This window comes from Nymphaea colorata, chromosome 7 (genome assembly GCF_008831285.2).
Source record: "Nymphaea colorata isolate Beijing-Zhang1983 chromosome 7, ASM883128v2, whole genome shotgun sequence".
NCBI lineage: Eukaryota > Viridiplantae > Streptophyta > Magnoliopsida > Nymphaeales > Nymphaeaceae > Nymphaea > Nymphaea colorata.
This window is the reverse complement of record NC_045144.1, coordinates 17,700,561-17,724,584: the sequence shown is the minus strand read 5'-3', so window position 1 is coordinate 17,724,584 and position 24,024 is coordinate 17,700,561. Positions and strand designations below refer to the sequence as shown.

At 39.0% G+C, this 24,024-nt stretch overlaps 5 protein-coding genes across 5 annotated transcripts; 2 read left to right on the top strand and 3 right to left on the bottom strand.

The window, feature by feature from the left end:
• Positions 1 to 451: 451 nt before the first annotated feature.
• LOC116258035 (uncharacterized) lies at positions 452 to 5,221 on the bottom strand. The gene is made up of 7 exons (XM_031635093.1): positions 4,932 to 5,221; positions 4,242 to 4,413; positions 3,102 to 3,151; positions 2,158 to 2,458; positions 1,745 to 1,933; positions 1,474 to 1,656; positions 452 to 885 (listed from the first exon to the last, which is right to left on the bottom strand). Exons 1-7 carry the CDS (start codon positions 5,096 to 5,098, stop codon positions 640 to 642), a joined length of 1,308 nt encoding a protein of 435 aa, XP_031490953.1. The 5' UTR covers positions 5,099 to 5,221; the 3' UTR covers positions 452 to 639.
• A 2,615-nt stretch (positions 5,222 to 7,836) lies between these two features.
• On the bottom strand, positions 7,837 to 11,644 carry LOC116257944 (probable beta-1,4-xylosyltransferase IRX10L). Its single transcript, XM_031634969.2, has 4 exons — positions 11,281 to 11,644; positions 9,412 to 9,800; positions 8,835 to 9,079; positions 7,837 to 8,715 (listed from the first exon to the last, which is right to left on the bottom strand). Exons 1-4 carry the CDS (start codon positions 11,402 to 11,404, stop codon positions 8,202 to 8,204), a joined length of 1,272 nt encoding a protein of 423 aa, XP_031490829.1. The 5' UTR covers positions 11,405 to 11,644; the 3' UTR covers positions 7,837 to 8,201.
• Positions 11,645 to 14,145: 2,501 nt separating this feature from the next.
• LOC116257533 (peptidyl-prolyl cis-trans isomerase FKBP19, chloroplastic) lies at positions 14,146 to 18,530 on the top strand. Its single transcript, XM_031634376.2, has 10 exons — positions 14,146 to 14,331; positions 14,556 to 14,634; positions 15,270 to 15,392; positions 15,462 to 15,547; positions 15,676 to 15,726; positions 16,141 to 16,221; positions 16,678 to 16,722; positions 17,330 to 17,385; positions 17,827 to 17,902; positions 18,281 to 18,530. Exons 1-10 carry the CDS (start codon positions 14,263 to 14,265, stop codon positions 18,374 to 18,376), a joined length of 762 nt encoding a protein of 253 aa, XP_031490236.1. The 5' UTR covers positions 14,146 to 14,262; the 3' UTR covers positions 18,377 to 18,530.
• Positions 18,531 to 18,776: 246 nt separating this feature from the next.
• LOC116257531 (protein COFACTOR ASSEMBLY OF COMPLEX C SUBUNIT B CCB1, chloroplastic) lies at positions 18,777 to 20,217 on the bottom strand. Its single transcript, XM_031634375.2, has 4 exons — positions 19,752 to 20,217; positions 19,519 to 19,649; positions 19,218 to 19,370; positions 18,777 to 19,061 (listed from the first exon to the last, which is right to left on the bottom strand). The coding sequence occupies exons 1-4, from the start codon at positions 20,073 to 20,075 to the stop codon at positions 18,875 to 18,877; spliced, it is 795 nt and encodes a 264-aa protein (XP_031490235.1). The 5' UTR covers positions 20,076 to 20,217; the 3' UTR covers positions 18,777 to 18,874.
• Positions 20,218 to 20,273: 56 nt separating this feature from the next.
• Positions 20,274 to 21,937, top strand: LOC116257534 (uncharacterized). Its single transcript, XM_031634377.2, has 4 exons — positions 20,274 to 20,653; positions 20,762 to 20,820; positions 21,486 to 21,603; positions 21,758 to 21,937. Exons 1-4 carry the CDS (start codon positions 20,415 to 20,417, stop codon positions 21,834 to 21,836), a joined length of 495 nt encoding a protein of 164 aa, XP_031490237.1. The 5' UTR covers positions 20,274 to 20,414; the 3' UTR covers positions 21,837 to 21,937.
• Positions 21,938 to 24,024: the final 2,087 nt, after the last annotated feature.

The following is a 24,024-nucleotide window of genomic DNA, read 5'->3' as shown; positions in this document are numbered from 1 at the left end:
AAAGACCAAACAGAAGGATGAGATTTTTCCAACCAAGAAAGAATGAGACAGGGTGCACGCAGACTAAATCTTATTGGACCCAATTTTTTTTCTTTTATTTGTTCTACACAATGTAACTACATAATGGTTGACAAGAATGAAGGCCACTTTTATTATTAAGAAGTTGATAATGTAGTTTAAATAATTATTAGTTTAGGTTTTCAATTTTTACCAAAATATCTCATCGACAAATAAATGATACATTGATTTCATTTGGCACGTTGAAAAGACACATCTGGCTTCTTCCTCTTTCATCTCTCCCAAGCATGTTCCGGTATTGCAACTTATTTCTCTTATTTTATTTCTTGTTTGATTGATTGCTTCTAACCACCAAAAATCACCCATTATACAGCAAGAAATACATGTACAGCCACGAAGCAACTCGACACTTTTTCAAACTAGAAAGTGGGGGTTAGAGAGAGAGATTATTTGAGATTATTTATTCCTTCCACAATAGGACACATTGTTCAGACCACGCAGAACAGCTACACAAAATTAATTACCTCAGGCTCGTACAAACAGAAGAAGAGCTACGGTTTAATGATACTCCTGAATACAAACCAAACAAACATTCGTGGAAAAGTTGCACAAGTCCCTGATCTACGAGCTGACCAATTTGAGGGAATTTGCCTTGTCCTGCAGAGAATCAAGCAGGCTATCGAAGCTCTTCATGAAAGAGTTCACTCCTTCCACTTCCAGCTGAAATCCAACGTCGTTCCAATCAATGCCCAACTTCTCTAGGTTAGTGTAAACAGATTGGGCCTCTCCCACATTAGAGTCGATCGTTCTCGAAACTTCTCCGTGGTCCAGGAATGCTTGAAGAGCTTGGTCAGGCATGGTTGACACCTGGAATGAGACAGTGGCACACCAGAACGTTTTACTAAACGAGGAAAGGAAATAACCTTGACAAACAATCATCCGCTTCCAGGTTTTGCTTCGTTATTTGAAATACATATTCAATTCAATCAGCTTCTTTCTCAGAAAAAGCAAGGCAAGAGGTAAGATCAGGAATTTCGATATAAAAGGCGACCAGTATATTTTTTTTTAAAGTAAAACCAGGCCTTGCACGCAGCTCTGTTACAAAATTCAACCCTCCTGCCATACTCTGCATGATATACCTAAGTCACAAAAATCAACCATCCTGCCTGACTCGGTATGATATAACTAAGTACTTTCTTTTTTCTGCAGCTGGAGGTATTAGTTCAGATTTCAGAGGCATTCAATCCAAGTTTGATGTAGAGTAGTGCGGTTGGATAAACTCAGGAGTCATGGTTCAGGTCTCAACAATCTTTTGGTTGACTGGTTAAGATGCACAACCAGCACAAAGCTTGGGAAGTCAAATTAATATTAATTGTCACCATTTTCACCTTCCTATAACACCAGTACATTTATAAACAAATAAACAGAGCTCAAAGCTTGGGAAGTCAAACTCACCGTATCGGGTCCAATGAGTGGAGCAACATATAAGGTATCAAGGTATGCAGGGTTCTTAACACTGGTAGAGGCCCAGAGCAACCTCTGCTTCTTTGCTCCTTTCTTCACCAAAGCCTCCCATCGTGGGCCTGAGAATTTCTTTTGGTACAACTGGTATGCCAGAGCTGCTTGAGCGACAGCTGCCTGCAACATCACAATCAAAGAGATAAAGAAGATGTTCACGTGTCATTTCTTACACGCATTATGTGTGCTGTGTGTCACCACAAGTTACCTTCCCACGGAGAGCAAGTGCTTCCGGAGTACCAATCTTTTCAAGCATTTTGTCAATGATTGTGTCTACTCGGCTAACAAAGAAGGAAGCAACACTTGTAACTCTAGACAAGTCATCTAAGCCAGACGCTTCGAGGCCATCCAAGTAAGCATCAATTACTGCCTCATATCTTGGAATGGAGAAAATCAGCTGCATGAACAAAGAAAAGTTGAATCATGATCATACATGACATATAAACAAATATCAATGACTGCCATGAAAGACTATGCTTCGTGATGTGCAGCAAATATCATGAAAGTTCTTTTTTTCTCAAATCTTCTGGAATAGTCACCCACAAAGAAGAGAACCTACATCCTGAAAGTTCAAGTACATTATGAAGCTTGAACATAAGTATCTTAAAGTAGACTACTTACGGTGACATTGACACTGATTCCCAGGGATATAACTTCCTGAATAGAAGGAATGCACTCTGCGGTTGCTGGTATCTTTATGTATACATTGCGTCGATCAACTACTTTGTGGAGCCATTTTGCAGCCTCTACTGTTCCTGCTGTCTCGCGGGCAAGTTTAGGAGAGACCTCAACAGAAACATAACCATCACCAGCATCTGTTTGGTCATAAATTGGCTCAAAGAGCCTGCATGCATCCTGGATATCCTTTATCACAAGTTCCCAGTATGCACTTTCTATATCTTTTCCTGCTTCCACAAGCTGCCTGTGATGGACAAAAAAGAAATTCATGGTTACTGGATGATTAAGCTACTCACGTCAGCTCATCAACAGACTCATATATTTCGACATCGTTCACCCTCATCCAAATGAAATGGTCTTCAACTGAGCTATTATACAGCTGTGTAATGCTCCAAGTACATCAGACAATATAGTGTGACTTTTAACTAGGCAATACAGCAACTACCCCTTCCCAAGCCAACCTGGACAATAGAGGAGCTCTCCATAACTAATCAGTTTATCTAGGAGCTAAAAATCAGGTATGCTAGGTCAGCTAGGCAATGTATCATTATTTTTAAATTTCTAATTTTCACTACATTTGTGGCTCTAGGCAGGCTCACTGCCTTATTCTGAAAAGCTACACACAATCTACGTCCAGCTTTTTGAGTTTTAACTACAATATTAGTGTCAAACATAGCGCAACAAATGCATCAAGAGAACATGTTGGATAAGGGATGGTCGAGATTCAGGTTAATCAAATATGGCAGAGTTTAAAAAACAATTGCAATCTCAACAGATTTATATCCAATACAACAGACAGAGCAAACTCTTGGTTTAGAGCTCCTCAGGAACTAAAGCACTGAAAATCAAGTTCCAGATTTCAATTTGGAAAGGAAATTGAAGTGTACCTGAATTGCTCATCATAGGCACTTGAAGAGGAGATAGCTTTCTGGAAAATCTGTAGACACAAGAGATGAATTTATTAATGAAGTAATTCCAGATAATGAAAAGCAAAAATAAAAAAAAAAAAGCATTTTGGAAACATGTTCAAAGTGCATAAGTATTTAGGCTTATTCAGGACCAATTATCCTCAACGTAAAAGCTTATCCAAAGTCTGAATAGGAGAATGATCCTTGTACGCACCACTAAGAGCATAAATAGTTTCTTCCTTGCAAATTCATTGGCAAGTGACCACAGTTACCAAATATATTTTTACAATGAGATTGGATTCTTTAATTAAGACAAACTACAGATACTGAAGCCGTTCTCAATTTGGCTGCAATCTTTACCAGTGAGCAGCAGCTACTGCAATATTTGGTACATTTCAATAGCAATAATAGTCAACATCCTTAGAGATTATGAGATTTACCCCATGGATGAAGTAGCAGAAACATGGGTTATAAAAGTGTTATGGTGCACAATTGTCACATTTATACAAGGGAACAAGGTATTGGAGTCAAAATGGAGAACGTCTGGGATAGACTATGAGATCACAAAATACATGTCCATGCAATTTAGACAAATTTTAACATGAAAGCTCCACAAATGCAAATGGCAAACCAAGTAACCAACTACTATATATATGTTAAAATGCTTCTCAAACAGAAGACTTAGATCCAAACCAATAGTCCCATACAGATCTTGCGCACAAACTTTCTGTAACACAAAGAAACTGTTACGGTCCTAATTGCGCAGATCTACAAGCTTTCTGTGCCAGCATCCCTCGTGTGCGCTAAGAAAAACTAAACTTCGAAACATCATCTCGCTCCTGAACCAGGTCATAGGTGTTACTTCCACATGCACAGAACAACCAGTAAAGTGTTCTAATTTCTGTAACCACACAATGGACGGGCAGCGTAAGCTACACTCGAAGGTACATAATCCATTACTTCCACAGCTGAAGCAATAAAACCAACACATGAAGTAGAACGTGAAAAGGAAACAGCAACTTGACGCTGCTAGCCTGCTCGGACCATAACCTTATTTACTTTTTAAATAAGACTACGAAAACCTTTTTGAAAAGTGTAGGAAGAAATTTTATGCAGTACCGTCGGATTGCTCGTGACACCTCTGACACCACTTGCAATCAAAGGCTTTAAGTCTGTGACTGGACGGCATAGGTTATCGTACCACGGACTTTGTCCCTGCTGTTCATAGAGATCATGAAGAGTCGTCTTCTTCACTTGCGCACCGTTTCCATCCACTTGAGAGCATCTAACGCTGCATAGAACAAAAGAAACCTCTAATTCAGGAACATCTAACGCGTGCACTTTACTAACTCGAAGCAAATTCTGAGGATTGTATTCATCCACGAACTTTGTCCGAATAAATATAATAAGCTAAGCTGTGATGTTCTTCTTAGTTACCGCCGTGTCATCCAAGACAGATTACGCCACCCATAAGAGCATATTAAGGCATATAAAAAAAGAACCAAAGCCAACTAAACGACCTTCGAATCCAGATCATATGACTCGTTCAGCCATAACATCAACCAAAAAAAAGTCAAAGAGAAAAACAATCTAAGAAAAACTGCGGAACCCGTCGTGATCAAGATCTAGGAAGAATCCAAAACAACAAAAACAACTGAAAAGCCCCACCAAACGAGAACTAACCGACAAACACCAAAACAAAATCCAGATCAACCGAACCACAAACAGATTCCTCATAGAGGGGCGGTGTGAATCAGTTGAAGAGAATAATTAAATGAAGCAAAGAAGGGTTAGAGGAGTGATTTGTACCTCAACCGAGCGCTTCCTCCGCGGCTTCTATGAAGGGAAAGAAGCCTTGCAGAAGAAGTCCCTCTCTGGAAATGAACAGCAGAACCGAGAGAAGCCGGAGTCTTCGTCTCAGAAGACCGGAGACCTAGAAAGTAGGAAGGCGAAGCAGCGTGGGAGATGGACGCCATGATAATGCGTGTGAGAGAGAGAGAGACGTGGAGTGAAGAGGAGAAGAGAAAGGCGACGCCGGCGAGAGATCTATAGGCGAAACTTGGACGACTGCTTCACCTAACAACGCGGGCGGAGATCTCCGGGTCCTTACAGAACGTAAGTCACAAATTTATCCCCATTCTTTCTTGTAATAGACCGGCACATTTTCTTTCGTGCAGAATATTCTTAGATTAGAAAATGTTAATCTTAGAGGGAACCAACTTTTGCAATAATTGTAAAAGACTGCTTGACGCTTTCGAATTTTATGATAAGGTTCACGGTTTTGGGAAACTTTATTAAATCTTGTTAACCTTTTTTAAAGTAACTGCGATTACAAACCTATATTTTTAGCTTGGTGTTATCATCATTCTATGTCTCATATATATATATATATATATATTGATAAGTGCTATACACTTAAGTGTTAGACATATATGAAACAATGTTAGGCCTTAATCTTCTCCAGATCAATTATTAAAGAAAAAACAAAGAGAAAAAAAATTAGTATTATTTCATATATTTTTCACTTTGTTTTTTTCTCAATCGCCGAACAAAAAAATCATGAGTTTATTTTGTTCCTTATTAGTAGTGTCTAAGTGTCTAATACATACTAATTTCATATATATCACATTGAACACGGTCATCTACATAATTTTAATTTCATATTTGTTTTTTGTTCATATTGTCACATTCTACGAGTATCACCGACGTGGTCGTGTCAAATGGCATCGGGCAAGAGTTTTCTTGAAATATCCTCTCTGACGTTGTCCGTTTTCCCGCATTTTCCATGAGTTGCGAGGGGTTTCTGAAATGTGTATGCCTCGGGGCATTTTCGACTTCCTGAACTAAAAAATCGGATAAGCTTTTTCAGATATTTCGTGATAACGAAAGGAAGTGCGTGAGGGTGTTTTGGTCATTCAGCATCTTACCGACTCCGCCCCACACCAGCAGCGGCCGGCAGCTCGTTGAAAGTAAGAGCGCAACTAAACGCCAGATCTGACCCGTCCAGTTGACCTTTATACCCTTCTGGACCGTTGATTTTTCCGGGGGAAGGTTTTGATACGGCAGTCTTCCCCGCGTCTGTCTGACGTCAGAGCCTTAATAACGGCGGGTCGGAGAAGACCCGAATCTGGCTCGTATCAAATCCTTTGGAGCTGGTTCCATATGCAGGAAAGTTGACCCGAATATCTGCTTGGTTCCATATCCAAGAAGGTTGACCGGAATCTTTGCTTGATCATAAGCAAAACATTATATTTTAGAAATATATTTCTTAATCCTAAAGCATATGCTTTCACACCATTATATTTTTGTTTCCAATAATATTATATAACTATATCAAACGCAACATCTACAATCACATACTCCGAGGGGTGGCAGTGTACTGAACGATAAGGTGGTATGACTCCTTTAGGTACTTATGTTCGAGTCTTTGAGTGGTCATTGTTACGTCAGTGCTCTATTTCTTTAGACTGTAAAAGGTTTTGAAGCATGCTCTCTGAAAACCTAAGAGGGCGAGCAAAAAAAGGGGGCAGTGACATTTCTTAGGAGCGGTGGAATGAACCACCACTCACCCTTAAAGAAAAAAAAACTACAATCACATCACATCGTATTTTAGTTCAAAGTGAGACAATGCCGAGCTGAAGGAAGAGTTTGATATTTTCATCTCGATGGCCGAATAAACGTCAAAAGGATGCCAATGCAAAAGTTTGAGTTGGACAAGTGATAACAAGTTTGTGTGGTTGTGGATCAAGTGCAGAAAAATCTTTCCATCAAATTAAACAAAAAGAACTGATACGGGGAGGAACCAGAATTTTTTTTATGAGGCGAGTCAAATTAAAATTTCTAAATTTTGACTAGGGTTGAAATATCATTTTTCAATTTTTTTTATATAAAACAAGTAAGATTTTTAAAAATTTACATATAAATTTTTTATTTTTTTTGAAGTGGGGCCAGGGCCAGTGGGCCTTACCTTGGATCCGCCCCTAGAACCAACCCTAACCCTTAGGCAAGGTAGGTAAAGCTGTGCATGCTTAGCATTTCTGAATTTTGTAACACAAATTTAAGCCCTCAAATGGCAATCACCAAATATAAGATTAAAAGCTTGTCAATATTATAAAGTCATGTGATTTTGTACTGCTCTTTGGTTTTTTCTTTCAAAGGTATTTTTCTTTCATTTTCTTTTAGAAACAGTAATGGCAGGTCCCCGTTTGATAATTGTCATCGAAAAACAAATTTAAACATAAAATTGGAGAAGTTAATTAAAACAAAAAAGATTTTGATGTACAATGGTCATTGTTGCTCGATCATTTGCACAACAAAAAAGGTTCCATGAAATCAATAGACAACAAACAAGGATGTCAGACAGCTGCCATTGCACTGCACAATACCATATCCGCATCAACGGCCTTCTAAGCCCTTTACTTGATCTTCATTCCCATGCCAACACATTTATGAGCATGTACTTCCATAAACTGCGATGCCAGTTTGCTTAGACACATACAATCTTAAGATCTTTTGATTGCTGTTTTATACTTTTCAAAGATCAGTGGAAGTTCTCATATGTAAAAGAAGAATTAGTAGGCAGAAAGTTGACATGTATGCATCCGAACTAAAAACCGAACTAAAAACGTTTGAAAAGGCATCCGAACTAGAAACATTTGAAAAAGCAGATAGAACTCATTTTATGTAGATCGACAGTGAGATTTTTGGACAAAGAAGTTAAACGGCATCTGATATTTGCCACAGAAGGTCCCCATTGACAGGTACAAGATCAATGCCCTCATACAAAAACCTGAAAGATGTAAAGGAAACAAGCATTCTTCAACTCAAGCACCTCAGAGGCTCAGACAACCTGAAAATGAGACTTGGGTGGAAGTTTTTCTCAGAATACAATCAATACAATAGAACTACAATAAAATTCTCCCCAGAATTTGACGAGACTTTACATTCTGATGACAATTAGGGTCTTCACTGCAAATAATGCAGCACATTCAAAGCCCCACGAGGTTGTACAGGTTTCACTTTGGAAAATTTCACCAAGGACATCCATGCCTGTTCTACAAAAATGACATTCAGTAATCACTACCAAGGTTTCAAATCACCAAAAGGTCCAGCAGTCCAGTTCAAGACCTTCTGCCCTGGCTTCAAGTAGATGCTCTTATCATGTGGGAGCTTACGTGCCAAGCCATTCAATATTTGATGGAAAGCATCGCCTGGTTGAGCAGGCTGAGGGAAAAGCATGGCTTGTTTCATTGCAGGGTTTGCAAGCAGCCTCTGCTTTCTCAAGATAACATCTGCCGGGATATTAGTAAGGATGGTATCTAACCTGGGAACATCCTCTTCGTTGACGAAAACACCAATTTCTTCCCATGGAATAGCATCTGCAAAGGGCAATACGATATCATCTGCTATAATCACCGGTATGCATCCAAATATGACTCCTTCAACCAATCTCGGACTCCATGGAGCCCATCCCAGAGGACACAAACAGAAAATTGCACGTTGCATGTCTTCATAGTAAGTTGTAGGATGCTCTGTGGAGATGTCAAAAAGTGGGTTATCCTTGAAGTTTTCCCACACCGATGCACGTGCTCCTCTGCACCATTGAAAAAAAAAAAAGAAACCCAACTGATAAGAAACCTCATTTCGAAAGTTCCAATCATACTGCAAGTACACAAGGAAACTGAAAATAATCACATTAGATGAAGTGTTTACCTTGCATAATAGCCACCTTCTGGATCATTACCCACATCATAAAACAAACCACGGAAGTAGACAAAGATGGATCGAGGGGTGTCTGGTGGAATCAAGTGAGCTTGCATTTTCTGTGGAGGAGCATATGGGGGAATAATGATAGAGGTAGCCTCATTTAAACAGACATGATTCCGCTGACCAAATGTTTGAACTAAAGTAGCTCTTTGAAGCAATGGAAGAATTCCCCGTTCAATAGCCTTCTCTTCCTGAATACAGCAAAACCTTATTAAATACATAACAAAGGGGCAGCATTTTCGAAAAAACTAAATAGCAAATTGTGTTATATTAATTCTGCTATACTTTTCCTTTTTCAAGGGCAACGAGACAAATGAGGCTTGTAGACCTTTCTGAACATTATCCTCTACACAGTCTGACATGCATCTTGGCAACTACCATGAGCTATAAGTCTTCATCAATAAAGAACACATGGTATGTGCAAATTTATGGTCCAACTGTAACCTTACGTTGAAAGCTTACTTCTGAGGAAGGCAGAATTTAGATGAGAGGAAGTTAGAAAAATGATTACACGCTCTTTTACCTGGTAATGAAAGCAAGCTCCAAAGTCATGTGGAACAACAAAGAAATGGTCTGCTCCTTCAGTACGGTTCCAATATGGCCAGTTTGAAGAGATAAGCTGAATTGCACTCCTCATCATCCTTGGTGATTTGAAAGGTAGGGGAAGGCCATTAGGCGTCAGATCACAGGTGGTGTATACAGGTGTGTAAAACCAGTCTGCTTCTTCTGGATTGAGTGTGCGAACTGGACTTGATAGTAAGAACCTATGCATAAATATCTCTGCAGCAAACATATGTGTTAAACACCTAGGATCTTTCTGCAGAATCTTCCTGTTATATTTGCTCGGCAGCTCATAAACAAAAACCTTTAACCTCCCAACTGGATCGTCCTCCAAAACATCACCAGCTTTCCCTGTTCAAGAGTCACTTGAAGTGGTTACTGCTACATTTTACCATTGACTTGAATACAATCTAGACATACTTGACCATATTGAAACATGCAACTAGAGAAAAAGAAAGTGAAGAAAAGAAAAGGAAGTAATAGACCTAATGGTGCCCCTGTTTGAGGTTTTGCGTCTTATAACTAAGAGTTACAAAATATGAAATATCGCAATGGTTATACAGTAAAAAAAAAGAAAGATAATTGGCCTGATTTACGTGCAACGAAGGTTTTGGTGGTGCAGGTCATCTGGGCAGGGATTAAGTTGGGACTGGTAAGACAAAAACCCATGGTCAAAGGCTTCCAGGGAGCATGATGGATGCATAAACTTAAGATCAACATTAAGCATCTTTATAGATCAGCGCCTCAATAAAGGAGACACATCCTGATTCCAGAAACAGTGACCCCTATTCTCCAACTACAGAAATCATCAATCTTGCTTCCTGGCTTGATGAGGCAGGGTGTAAAACCAGTTTGCTCTTATTAAGTGCATAAGTGAGAACATGATATTTCATATAATCGAAGTGACACGAAGGAGGCACTGTACCATATGGGCTAAAAAAAGGCATGCCTCTGTATCAAAATGAAACTATGATTGGTGCATATTTGCCCCTAGACACGTCCCCTTTAGGAATTCATTAATCTTACCCTCGCCTATTTTGCATCATAATTCCTTCAATCAGCAGCCTCAATGCTTCATACTTGCTAGTAGCTATTCCTACTCGTACACCTTACACACTCCAAAATGCTTGTTCAGGGGTTCCAGCTAACATTTCAAGACACGCTTGTCGGGATCCCCATCCACCTCTGTCGAAGATTGTTTAGAATTTCACCTTTGTTGCCTATCACCCTTGTTGCATTTCCTTCAAAATTAAAGGAAAATGGTTTCCTCAAAGTTTCATCTTCGAAGTGGAAACAAGTTATGCCACTGTAATCTATCGAACATAAAAGTTTCGCCTGCAATCAAGGGCCTCTGAATTCTCCAATTTTGTGATTCACGTTTTCCTCAAAAGCTCTAACGGCTTCTCCTCCACTCGACCGTATCTATTCTATTACAATCGGAGTCCTGATTTCAACTTAGTCGACAACCACCGACGACAATTGTCAATCATATTGATTTTTTTTTTTCAACTCAATACAACATCTAGATTCCTAATCAATGGTAGCCCGCTCTTCGGCTCCCAAAATAGGGAAAAAAAAAAGCTAATCAATTATCACAAGCACAACAACCTGGTTAGTCCGCTTCACATCGAATGGACCAAAAGCAAACTACAGTGTAAATGGCAATAACCACTAAATCCACCAATTCACGAAAAAAGACAGATCCAGTAACCGAACTCCACATCAGAATTCAGACAATCTGCATTCTGAATCAATGATCTATAACCATAAGCGATGCTTTTGTGGAAGGAAATAAAACACATACGCACATAACAGAAATCAAGAATTGCACCTGAGATTCGCTCCGGTTGTTGGCCGTGATGATGCCTCTCAGCAGAAACACAGAAGCCCAATACTAGAAAGAGGAAGATATGAAGATGGGTGCGCCCAAAACGGCACAAATACTCGCTCTTCATCCAGCCACTGAGATGGAAAACCCCCGGCTACCAGAGAGAGAGAAATAGGGAGGTGGGTGTCAAAGATCTACCAAGATAAAAAAGAGATGGCGGGAGCCGGAAACGAGTGTGTGTTGGGACGTCGCAAGAGATAGTAGTTGAGAGGGAGAGGAAGCTTCCTTAGGGCTTGGTTTTCCAAGGGAAACAAGGAACAGTGATGCAGAAACCAGGAAGGTTAGAGAGAGAGAGAGGGTATTGGGTATTGCTTTCAAGCAATGACGATGATTAGTCAATTACGGCGTAGGAACTTACTAAAAGGACAATGTTACCCTTTGACTGACAATGTCTGGAGAAGCCGGACCCAGGCTCATGGTAGGTTCGGTAAGTCCATCATTGATCTCTTTCAAATGGGCTCTAAACTTGAGTGCGCCCGTAGACCGTAGTTGCTATCCCTTTCTTGAAAAAAGAGAAAGGAATAAAGAAAATAATAGTTACCTCTAAATAATTTGAAAATTTAGCTTGACAGGTACCATAAGAAATGTGCGAAAATAAATTAAGAAAATGGAAATTTTATCTTAAATCAAGATTGAGGACGTCCTTGAGGAAGTCTCTCAATTTTAGACAATATCATGTGCCCAAAAACTGAACTGGAAACAATGATGCAACAAAAAAAGAGTCATAATCACATCACTATCATGGGTGTCTCAATACAGCTTTTATTGAATAGTCAATTAGAAGAGCAATCATTCATGAACACAAACTTTGCACGTTAAAAAAATCATATAATATATTATTTTTACTGTTAAATGTGCTTTAATAGTTGCAAAACTTTATTTAAAAAACACTAAAATTAATATTTAGTCAACCTTAATCCTTCATATTCCACACCTATAACTTCTCGATGACAATTGGTCCTTAACAAAAATATTCTATTCTCATTCTCTAATTATTTATGAAAGCAAACGGCTGTTTGGTAGGAGGAATATTATGTGGGTGTTTCATGAATTTGCCTTAAAAATATTATGATAATTTCATAGAACACTTGTTTACGTAGTTTATGAATATGCTCAATATTTGGGAAAGTTTCATAAAATACTCATATTACTGTTCTTAATGCAAAATGACCCTTAAATATAATAGTAGTGAACAAGTGGTTTGTTAAATATTTAATTGACTTACTACAACAACAAAATTATTGTGTTTTTGAAATACATATTTTTAGAGTGCATATTGCAAGAGCAGTTTGTTGTTAAACTTGTGTTATATGCATGTACTTTGAAATAAAATGCTCTTATCAAACATCTTCTAATGGTAATATTTAGATTGTGGAAATCCCTTGTCTGATGATTATTGGCCATGAGATAACTTGTACCAAAGTAGTTGAAACAGATCATGTTTCGCACATATATAAAGAAACTTGATAATTGAAAACATATATTTCGGACCATTTAACAAATTTGGAGATGCTTTTGGCGGTCAAAGTTAGAAAAGAACTTGTGGACTTTTAGGTACAATCAGATAGCAATTCTATAAGAAATTTATGGAACGAGAACAAAAAGCAGGTGTTCCGTATTAAAGTTTGAAAAGGAAAAGCAAGTAAAATGTTACTTAACTTGCTATTTATGATATTGTTTGAGTATACATCTAAAACAGTGTGTCCGTGAGCTAATTGAGGACTACCAATTTGCACCAATTTATAGTCATGACTGGTTTGTCATGTAGTTTATCAAATTGTAAATTATTATTGTCTGGTAACAATAAAAAGAGCCCTACTAGATAGAACTCTGGTATTCAGGTGAGCGAGAGGGTCAATCCCACCACCCGAAGGCCCCCATTCCCATTGCCTTCAGGGTCCTGAGTCGCGTCCTACCGTCTTAAGACACAAGAACATAACGCTCATGTGAAGCGAACTAGAAACCTGCCTTTTTACAAGCCTTTAACCCGACCAGCTACCCTATACCCGAATCAAACTAATATTTTGGTACTTTGGTATTCAAGTAATGATATTATGTAATAGGACTTAAATTTAGATAATTCTATTTTTTAAAAAAAGGTTGCATGCATGAGCCAAATTTTTCATAATCTTAAAGTTTTGATATAAGCCGAAATATAAATTTTCAAAATATTTATATAAAATAAATAATTTTTTTGTAAAATTTGCATGGAGCACCAAAAACAACGAAATCCAAATTTAGATCTCAGTCGGATAAAAAAAAACGAATCAAATAGGATATGACAAAGGACGGATCGATTAGATTCCCAAACCTTTACACCCTTTTTTTGACAAATGGTTGTTCCCCTTTTGCAATATTCTTTATATTTTTTGAAAAAAAAGTAATTGTGTCTCATCGTCGGGTCTCGTGGGCTAAGGTAGGGTCTGTTTGATCCTTGGCTTCGTTTCAATTACTTAAATTTAAAAAAATTTCATTTGTTTTAAATAATTTTTTTTAAAAATAATATTTCAGTTATAATCAAAATTTTAAAACTCGTTAATCGTTAATTATGATGTGATATTTTTTTGTAATTTTTGGATTTGTATTGAAATCCGAAGTCGAATTAAATAACACATGAAATGTTGAATAGTGGACAGTGATAGCTGCCCAAATTCAATATGTTGTGGTCGAGAAAAGAAAGCAATTTCAAGACAAAAAATGAGAGGTCCGTTACTGAGATTATTACAAAGGTATGGGACTAAGATGATAATTTTGTATCAACCATCCACGATGCTGCAGCGATAACAGTCCTAATCCCACGGTGGACAATAGAGAAGGCGGGAGATGGCGCGTGAAAGGCCGTGAGGTTCCCTCCCTCCCTCTCTCTCTCCCTCCCTCTCTCTTCTTCGTCTTCTTCTTGCTCCCACATCTCGCTTCGGCGCGGCCATGGCTTCCTTGTTCTCGACGGGTCAATTCGTTCACAGTCGGTCCCTTAATGCCCTCAATTTCTTTCCGGTGCGTTGTACCTCGCTCTGTTATCGCCTCTGTTGTATGAGAATATCGCAGAGATTATTTTTTCTCTAGTGTAGGCATGCTTTCTTTCCGGTGGTGGGAACTCGCTTTGATATATGGAGGACATTGAATAGAACTGGATTTTCGGCGTTTCAATCGAAATTTTTGCAGAGAGTTCATGTGATAACATTCTCCGTTACATGTTCTCGCTTGATCCTCTTTTGCAGAGAAGTCCGGAGAAGAGTGTCAAGAGATTGATATCCAACACAGAAAGATTGCCGGTCTTGGCAACGTCGAGCATGAACGGTGAATGCTTTCTCTCTCTCTCTCTGTGAATTTCTACCGGATACAGAGGCTTCGACCTCCCTCTCATGTGACAAGCAATGTAGGGATTCGTGATATCGGACCATGTGATTTCTGCGGATACTTGATACCTTGATTTAAATGTTTTCTAGACTGTACAGGGTTTTGGTCCAACAAGATAGTTCTTAGCAATCCGAGACAGTGGCAATCTCATTAAATTATTTGTTTAGTTTGTGGAATTTGAATTCTGAAAACAATGTTAATTTGAATCTGCGTTGCAGAAAAAGAATGCAAAGGGAGTCACTAGCTAAATAATGCGGTCACTAGCTAAACAATGTTTTATTCTTTTGCTATATCATCGTTGGAATTCTATTAAAATGGCTAACCCTGTCTTCTGATGAGCTAAACATGAAAATAACAGGCCTCATGCATTCTTCAGATATTTGGTGCGGTGAAAGCATGCACATGCATCCACTAAAAATACTGCCGACTTGTACTTCATCTTCTCTCCAAAATCAGTTATAACTTTAAACATCTTGATAAGAGTGTAATTGTGTAAGAGAACATAGCCAGACTACCAGTAACAGAGTATAATTATAATCATCTTTTGACTGCTTTGTCCTTGTTCATATGTGTAGATGCTTATGGGTTGGATGCTTGTCAAAGAAGAGTGATCATCTTTTCAACCATTGGATTGGTTGTTGGCGCCTCCCAATTTATTTCGAAGGACGTGATAGCTGTTGCAGCTGAATTTGCAGACAGTACGTTTACCTTTGCTTGGCAAGGGAAAATTTGTAAAGTTTCATAGCTTAGTTTATTCGTACATGCAGTGCCAGCTCTTCGAGGGAAGGATTATGGGAAAACGAAAATGCGGTACCCAGATTACACGGAAACAAGCTCGGGCCTTCAGTACAAGGTCACCTATTAATATGTTTGAATATATATTCGTTATTAGTACCTTGAGAATTGGTTCCTGTCTTATAGTTCCACTACCATCCTTTTTACTAGCATATTGATTGTGATATAAATTTAAAAGGTCTGCAGGACTTACGACTAGGGAGTGGGCCTACACCGAACGTAGGCGAGACAGTTGTGGTAAGGACCATATTCATCAGTTGAGTCGCTTGACCTTTATACTTGTATAATCGGCGTTATATATATATATTATATGCTGTACTATGTTGGCAGATCCTCTAATGGGCAACAAGGTTATAAAATCCCTTGTCATATTTTAATATCTCAATTACTAAAAATGGCATAACATCTATGAGGATTATTTTTTTCACTATTGATATTGAGTCCCACTATTGCTAGTTAGGGCCTAATCATGCAGTGTTTTCTTAAAGTGTACTTCTGCAAGTTGGAAATTGTTCTGCTGTGCAATGTCGATGACATAGTCGATTGTTGTCCCTTCACCTTTTCTAAGCAGTTGAACTGTAAACAGATTCTTTACCTGTATCGTTCATTAGAAACAACCATTGGCATCTTATAAATCTTTAACATTTACAGGTAGACTGGGATGGCTATACAATAGGGTACTATGGGCGTATTTTTGAAGCTCGTAATAAAACAAAGGGTGGTTCCTTTGAGGTAAACTTGATGTCGATCAAAGTGTTGTTTTATGGCTCTGAATATCTGTGTGACGCTTACTTCATTTCAAGTTGTATATGCCCTCGACGGTAATTTTATTTCTTAGCAAGCGGTATGCATTATGCGATATGATATCTGTTCCAGATTGGATCCTCTCCACGTCAGGGTTGACCTAGTCCACCCATACACGTGATAATTGGGTCTGGGTTAAGTAGCCGAGCGAGGATCCAAGTCAGACCAAATACCTTTTCTCTCCTAAACCATGTCTAAGTTGGCATATATGATTGTTCATGTTCTAATGGCAGCTTGGTGGTACTCATTCGCCAATTGACTGCATTTAACAGCAGTCTGAACCAACTCATCTTTTCTTTCAGTAGCATCTTTTGTCTTTGGTTTTATATTAGAAGTTTGTGTTGACGTTTGGAAGTTCACTGTAGTTGTTTCATAATTCTGCAGGGCGACGACAAAGATTTTTTCAAATTTACGGTTGGATCTCAGCAGGTTTGTGGGTCTGGCTTTGGTTGGTTGGCCCTTAGACATTGTGATTCTGGATGGAGGTCCCAGATACATCCTAAATTTTCATCAGTGTGACATATCTAAATTTGAGTGTTGCAGATTTTCCTATCTACTGCATTAGCTAGAGCTATAGTGTTATCCAAACAATGGACTTACGTCCCTCTCTTGCTTTCTATCTTATTACTATGTTTTAAACACAGTGAAGGTCTCCCCTGTTCTTGATTTGCATGCACACACTGGCAACATGTAGCCTGCAATAAATATTTATGATTAAAAGCGATCTTGTTAGTTACATGCATCCATTCAATAGGAATAGACATGAATATTCATGCACGTAACATTTAATAAATTAATATGAGCTGTCAGATAACTCGGTTTGGGAGTCAGATAACTCAGTTTGGGAGGCAAAGATAACCTGCAGACCAAAGCTTGACGGTTTCTTTACATTATCAATCTTTTTGAGGCCTCACATCATCAAATAACATAGCTGGGTTTCAATGGGTTGTAGATCTCTATCTTAGTCAAGGGTCCTTCATTTCCAATTTTGACAAGAATACTCTATGCTTAGTGTTACCATGATTTCGAGTTTCAGGTAATACCAGCTTTTGAGGAGGCTATTGTGGGTATGTCACCAGGCGGTGTGCGAAGGTAGCCATTTTACTGTGTAAATTACAGGATTAACTTGTCTCCGGAAAAAATGCTAGCTCCATCTTTGTTTATCTGAAGTAGATTGGTTAGTTTTTGTTGGCAGACTTTTGGGCATGTCTACGTCTGGTTTCTGGGCTCGTTGCTCTGCTAAATGTTACATAGACCATGAGCACCTTTTCAAGATTTTCACTACATTTCATGGAAAGTGCTGGCGAACTTATCCAGCAATATAATGAATATCCGAATGTTAATTTATTTTCCTCCAGCATCAGATGCATCTATAAACACGAATCGCCAGCCCTCTTTTGGTGGTTATCAGAGTAGTCTGAATAGCACGTAGAGCATCACTAACTGCTGAATTTTCTGCAATTAACCTTTCTTTCTTTTCCATTGGTCATTTGACTACATTACTTGTTGTTCTTCTGACTTGTTCTGCGACAGGATTGTAGTCCCACCAAACCTGGGATATCCAGACAATGATTTTAATAAGAAAGGCCCAAGGCCGACGACTTTCTCTGTAAGTGAAAAAATAACTTAGCTTTATCTGATCCTTGTGCAAAATCGTTGAAAGGACCATGCTATATGTTGATTATCAGTAGGTAGCATTTTTTTGTTGGCCACGTTCACAAATTTCATTGTGATGTTGAATTTCATGAAATCTACTATAAGAAATTCACTAATTTTCAGTTCCTAATCAAACGACGAGATAGCACATTTTAATATCATCCTGATCATTAATTTCTGGTGTATGCTTAGGGATATTTTTTGAAATACTATTGTAAAATGGAATGATTTTCTGAAGAGAAATTCTAAATGACATCTGTTTTGAGAATGTAGAGTGGTATGGTTAGCCAATCTGTTTGAATCTCTCATATAAAAAACCTTTGCCTTGCAGGGACAACGAGCGCTGGACTTTGTGCTTAGGAATCAAGGCCTCATTGACAAGACTTTGTTGTTCGACATAGAGCTCATCAAAATAGTACCAAGCTAACCAACTTCTCTTAGCTCATGATGCACCAAAGAGCACAAGGCAAACCTTATTTCTATGTAAAATGAGCTCGAACAGTCGCCACATTAATAGCCGAAATATTCTCTTTCGAATTTGTCAATACCAACATGTTTCAAGGTGTTGTATATTCATTTTATTCGTTTTGTACTGTTATTTATTTGGATGGTGTGGTCATTCTAAAATGTTACAATGATAATGTTGTAATTCTCGAAGATATATAAAGCAGCCAATGAAGGGAGGCCCGTTCTCGGTTTGCATTGATGGACTAGAGTGACAATAGACATAGGTATCAGGTGACTGTTTGAGGCTGAAGCACGCATCAACATGAAGTACATATTTGGTCCGTCATGGTCGTCAAAGGAATACGAGAGAGAGAGAGAGAGAGCCATAATGACTATAGACATTTCTTCCAAAAAAGGAAGGCCCTGTGGCGCCTTCAAATAGAAGAAGAACCAAGGGAATAAAAACTCTACAAATTGGTCATCGTTCAAAGAGACCCTTTACGTACACCATTCCTTTCTCCATAAAATTGAGCTCCTTCCTCATCCTCTCAATCTGTTCATCATCTCCTTGAACGATTATCTCCGACAGCTTCCCATCATCTGCTAGGATCATCTTCACCTTGATCTCCTCCTTTCGAGACGCTCGTGTCCAATAGTACACCCCTCTGCATCACCAGGAACAAAAGGTCATCTTCTTTGGATTCAAAGCTCAAATGCACGGACTGCTTCACCAAGAAATCAATCTAATTTCATGAATTGCTCAATCAACCCCACCAAAGAGAAAGTCATATGGTGTTCAGAGTTTTTTTAAGTGAACTTACGCCAATGGGCTCAATGCAGTAAGCCAGAACCATCCGTTGCCCACGTCAGGGACGGTGATGGTCAGCACGAGAGCAACACTGGCCAAACTTATGCACGTACAGAAAGTGAGCAATGCAGCCTGCCCTCTGCTCGGGACCATCATTCCTTCAAACCTTCAGTTGTATAACGAGCTTATCCGTGAGAGAGAGAGAGAGAGAGAGAGAGAGAAAGAAATCATTATAAAGAAAATCTAAACTCCAAAGCAAAAGCAAAAGCACCATGGCATGCAAGGAGAAGAAGAAAGGAAAATTATTCAGTTACGTTACTATCTCTCCTCTATCTGAGACAGTGAAGTTGTTGCGAGTGAAGAACGAGAGTATTTCTCCGGCGACCTGATTCGGCGCCGTGCTCTTCTCCTGGGTACCATCTCTTACAAACGTTTTCTGCACAATCTGGCAAAAACCACCATCTAAAATCATTCAACCAAAGGAAAACAATAAAAAAAGAACACAAAACAAAGAAAAATTGACAAGGAAAAAAATGAGAATCCCAACCTTAGACTTGACAGAGCGTTTGATGAGCGACCAAACACCGGGAACTGAGATAATGAAAAGGCCTAAAGAGGTGTAGTAGCTAGCCAAGGAGTATCCCCCATTTTCAGCTAGAGAGAAGCAGGGAATTGCAGAAAGATGCGTAGAAGCAGGGTCTAGAGCGAGACAAACGGAGAGCCCTCTGTACTTACTGGTAGATGAAGGGGTACTGATACCATGTAATGGGCGTCGGAATAAGAGTGGAAGAGCACAGAAACCAGCACTTCTTCTGGCGTTTGCGGTGAATTGCGAGGAAAGTAGGGGAGAAGAGGGAGAAAGAAGAGCCATGGGAGAGAGCCAGAGAGAGCGAGGCCGCTAATCCATGGTGGCTGTTGGCGTTATCGTGATTCGTGAGATATATCAGTGGACAAGGGCGTAAATTTTCTGAAGATGGGTGCCTTTCAATTTGGGGGTTTGGGGGAGAGAGAGAGAGAGAGAGGATAAGAAGAGGTTTATAGGCTTTAGAGCAAGTGGGGTTTAAGTAGAGGCTTGTGTGGGGCGTTTGCTTGCCACGCTGAGCGCTTCCTCCCTTTATCATATGTCCCTTCCTATCTTCAGGGACCAAGCGAATTGGCCACACGATCAACGCTAGAGGGGAGAGAGAGAGAGAGAGCGAGCGAGAGAGAGATGGCTGTGCAGACTACTGTGACTCCCTGCCATTCTTCCTCAGCTGTTAGACTATTGGGCCTTACCCAGCCCGGCCTCAGGCTCCACCATGACCGATTCGCTCTCAAGTCTGCCTTCTTCAATGGAGCCACATCGCTTCAACTCTTTGTTGCTACTGCATCCCCACAGCTGGCATCCTCACCACCAAGATTCACTATGAGGGTAGCATCCAAACAAGCATACATCTGCAGAGATTGTGGGTACAATCCTCATCCCACCTCTTTATCTCCAATTGTAAAGAATACGATCCCTTTACCTTTTTTCGCATGAGTTGGGAGACTTGGAACTCATTTGGCTCGTGGTTGCAGGTACATTTACAATGACAGGACACCATTTGAGAAACTTCCTGATAACTACTTCTGCCCAGGTAATGTTGCAAATTCTCCTCAATATGCATCTGAAGTCAATGGGCACTAGATTTTCCTTTCGGATAACGCAATCAGGGCCGTTTTGGAACAGCCTCCTGAAAACTTGGAGAGAGTCTGCACTTCAGTTGTACTCCACAATACAATATCAGTTAATCCCCTTCATCTACTAAAGTGGATGCGTCCAACCTAGCCCCTAATTGTGCGGTAGTTTCTTTAAGAGAACTCCAGATCTGGATTCAAGGCAAATATTACAACAGAAATTTTCTCTGTGGGTGCATGTACTTGTCTAGAGAAGGGTGAATTTTAACTGAATGGATGAGCACAACTGAAGAAGACCCTGGCCAGAAGACAGCCTGACCACGAGCTTAATCCTGGCAGGTTAAACCGGTGGTCTTCAAGAGTGGTTGCTCTATTATGCAAAAAAAGGAAAAAAAGATTCAGTTGTCATTCGTGATTCTCAGTGCCAAGTCCCAGCCTAATCTATTTGTCTGGCTAAGCAGGTTCATCCAAACGGACCATCAATTCCTTTTTAAATAGTTTAGATTTCAATGTTTGGTTACAGAAGAGTTCACAGTCAAACAAACCAGTTGATACGTAATTGAGGCATCCATTCGTTCATGGCATCACCATCAACAATATCTTGAATTCTTACTTTGTGTTTCAGTTTGTGGTGCACCAAAGAGAAGGTTTAAGTCTTACCAGCCTGCAGTAAAAAAGGATGCCAACGACACTGATGTTCGTAAAGCTCGAAAGGCACAGATGAAGAGAGATGAAACAATTGGGTATGCTTGCTTTCTTGTCTATGAATTCTGAACATTGCACTTTGGTACTGGGGAGGACTTTCTACTTGTTCTTGAACTCTTGGAATTCAATTGTTTACAAGATAGGCTTGAAGCTTCTAGCAATCACTAATTTCTTAGGCATCTCACACTGCAGGAATGCACTGCCGATTGCAATTGTAGTAGGAGTTGCAGCTCTGGCTGGTCTCTACTTTTATCTGAACAATGCCTATTAGTGATGGTGGACAATGTATGAGTCCCTTATGTATCTTCCATTTTTATGTTCCTATAACTGGTTGAAATTGTCACAACATATTCTTTTGTTTATCTTTGAAAATCTCCGAGGAAAGTTGACTTGTGTAAGGATGAAACGGTTCAGATCGAGAATAATCTGATGTATTAGACATGAGACTAAAATTCAGTGTAGCTAAAAAGCCAAATTCTCAGAACCATATTCTACATGTTTACATCCCTACAAGCAGCCAGGTAACTACGGTAACTTTATGTTTAGCTTCTGAACTTTCAAACATTTAAGCCAAAAGCCTCACTTTTTCAGAAATAGCTCAGATGGCTGCCTGACTTCCTCTCGAGAGTGTGACATATCTATTATTTTCATTGTAAAGTTGCACTTGTTCTCTAGTGAGGATCAGTTCTAGACCAAAATTGCAGAGGAAGTAGTGCAGTATGCTTTTTCCATCTGCAAGATGGCTACCCTCAGAACCAACCAACGGCAACCTTTTCTGACCGTTCATTTTCGTGTTGCTGATGCCGCCACTCGTCTACGAGTCCAACGGGGGTCCCTCGAAATGAAGATGACTGGTTATGGTGATTCTTAGGATTGCAAGTGGTTGAGATATGGTCTAAGGATTTTGTCAATTTTTTGTGTTTCAAAACCAATTCCCATCCTTCCATTATTTCGCCTGTGTGTATTTTTTTCCTTTTTAATAAAAGGAAAGGTAACAGTTCAAATATATATATTTTTTAAATAATTGTGCCATTAGATTTTCTTTTTTTTTTTTTCCCGTATGATAAAAACCTACCAAATGGACCAGACCACTTAATTGGCAAGACCCAAAAGTTGAGTCATGGGTGTGTCCAACAACCATGGTTTTTAACTTAATACATCTGAAACTCGATTGTAGCAGAGAAGGCCTTAATGGAACTTCACTACCAAAAAAAAAAAAAAGTGGAATTACTAGCAGGGAAAAATGACTGCTTCGGGAGTTGGGTAGACTAGCGGTCAGGGGTGAAAATAAAAAAATTTGCATTAGGGAATTAAACTATAGTTTCAAAATTTTAACAAGAACCAAAAAATTATTTTTTCAAAAATATATAAACTAAATGAAAATTTTTTAAAAATCACATGTAATTTTTGTATTTGAATTTTTTGCGGGTTTGGGGGGAAAGCATCTGTTTCCTTGAGATGTGCGCTCCCATGGCCGAGCTTAGCCAGGTCCATGCCCGTATGGTGAAAACCATGAGTTCTGAACTAAAATTTTAATATATAAAAGTAGGGGAAGTAGCAAACAAAACATACTTGTGTAATGTGTATAGAGTCTATGGAGCCATACAGGCTGAAATTGACAAAACCACAAAAAAATGATGCCTTTTGACACTGCTTCTTCCACATTTAAAAACATTTTACAATACATATTCATCTAAGAATGGCCTTTAAAATGACAAATAAAAGAATGGTGTATAAGAACATATCAGCACTTTTCAGAAAGAAACTCATTTGACCGGAAGTATCAGTACTAGTTAAAAGCAAAAAAAAGATACAGTATTTTTTCTAAGAGTATAAGTCTTTACCTCACTAGCTGCGTCAATACTCCAAGGGTACAAGTTTGTGAGAATATTGGATTTCTTGATCAGAAGTCAACCATGTATCACTCTAAATCTTTTCAAAAATTAAGGGAAAAGAAAATAGCTTTTGTTTCTTCCAACCAACCAAGTCTCTCACCACTTTCATTTTCAAATCTGCGGCATCTAGTGCTCAAATATATACATATAAGGATTCAAATTTGTTATTTGTTGGCTGATGCCAAATGTTTAAAAATCTGTCACTAACAATATAAGACTTAATGACAGTTTGTAGTGCTTTTAGCAATGATTTATGATGCTTTGTTTAGCTGGTTGAAATTGTACCAACATATTCTTTTGTTCATCTTTGAAATTTTTTTGCGGAAAATTTACGTTTATGTAAAAACTGAAACGGTTCAGATGGCGAATAATCTATAGAGATGTTCGACATGAGTCCGAAATTCAGTATAGCTAAAAACCCAAACGTTTACATCCCTACATGCAGCCACCTAACTAGTGTAACCTTATGTTTAGCTCCTGAACTTTCAAACTTTTACACCAAGAAACTCACTTTTTCAGAAATAGCTCACATGGCTGCCTGACTTCCATTCGAAAATGTGTTAT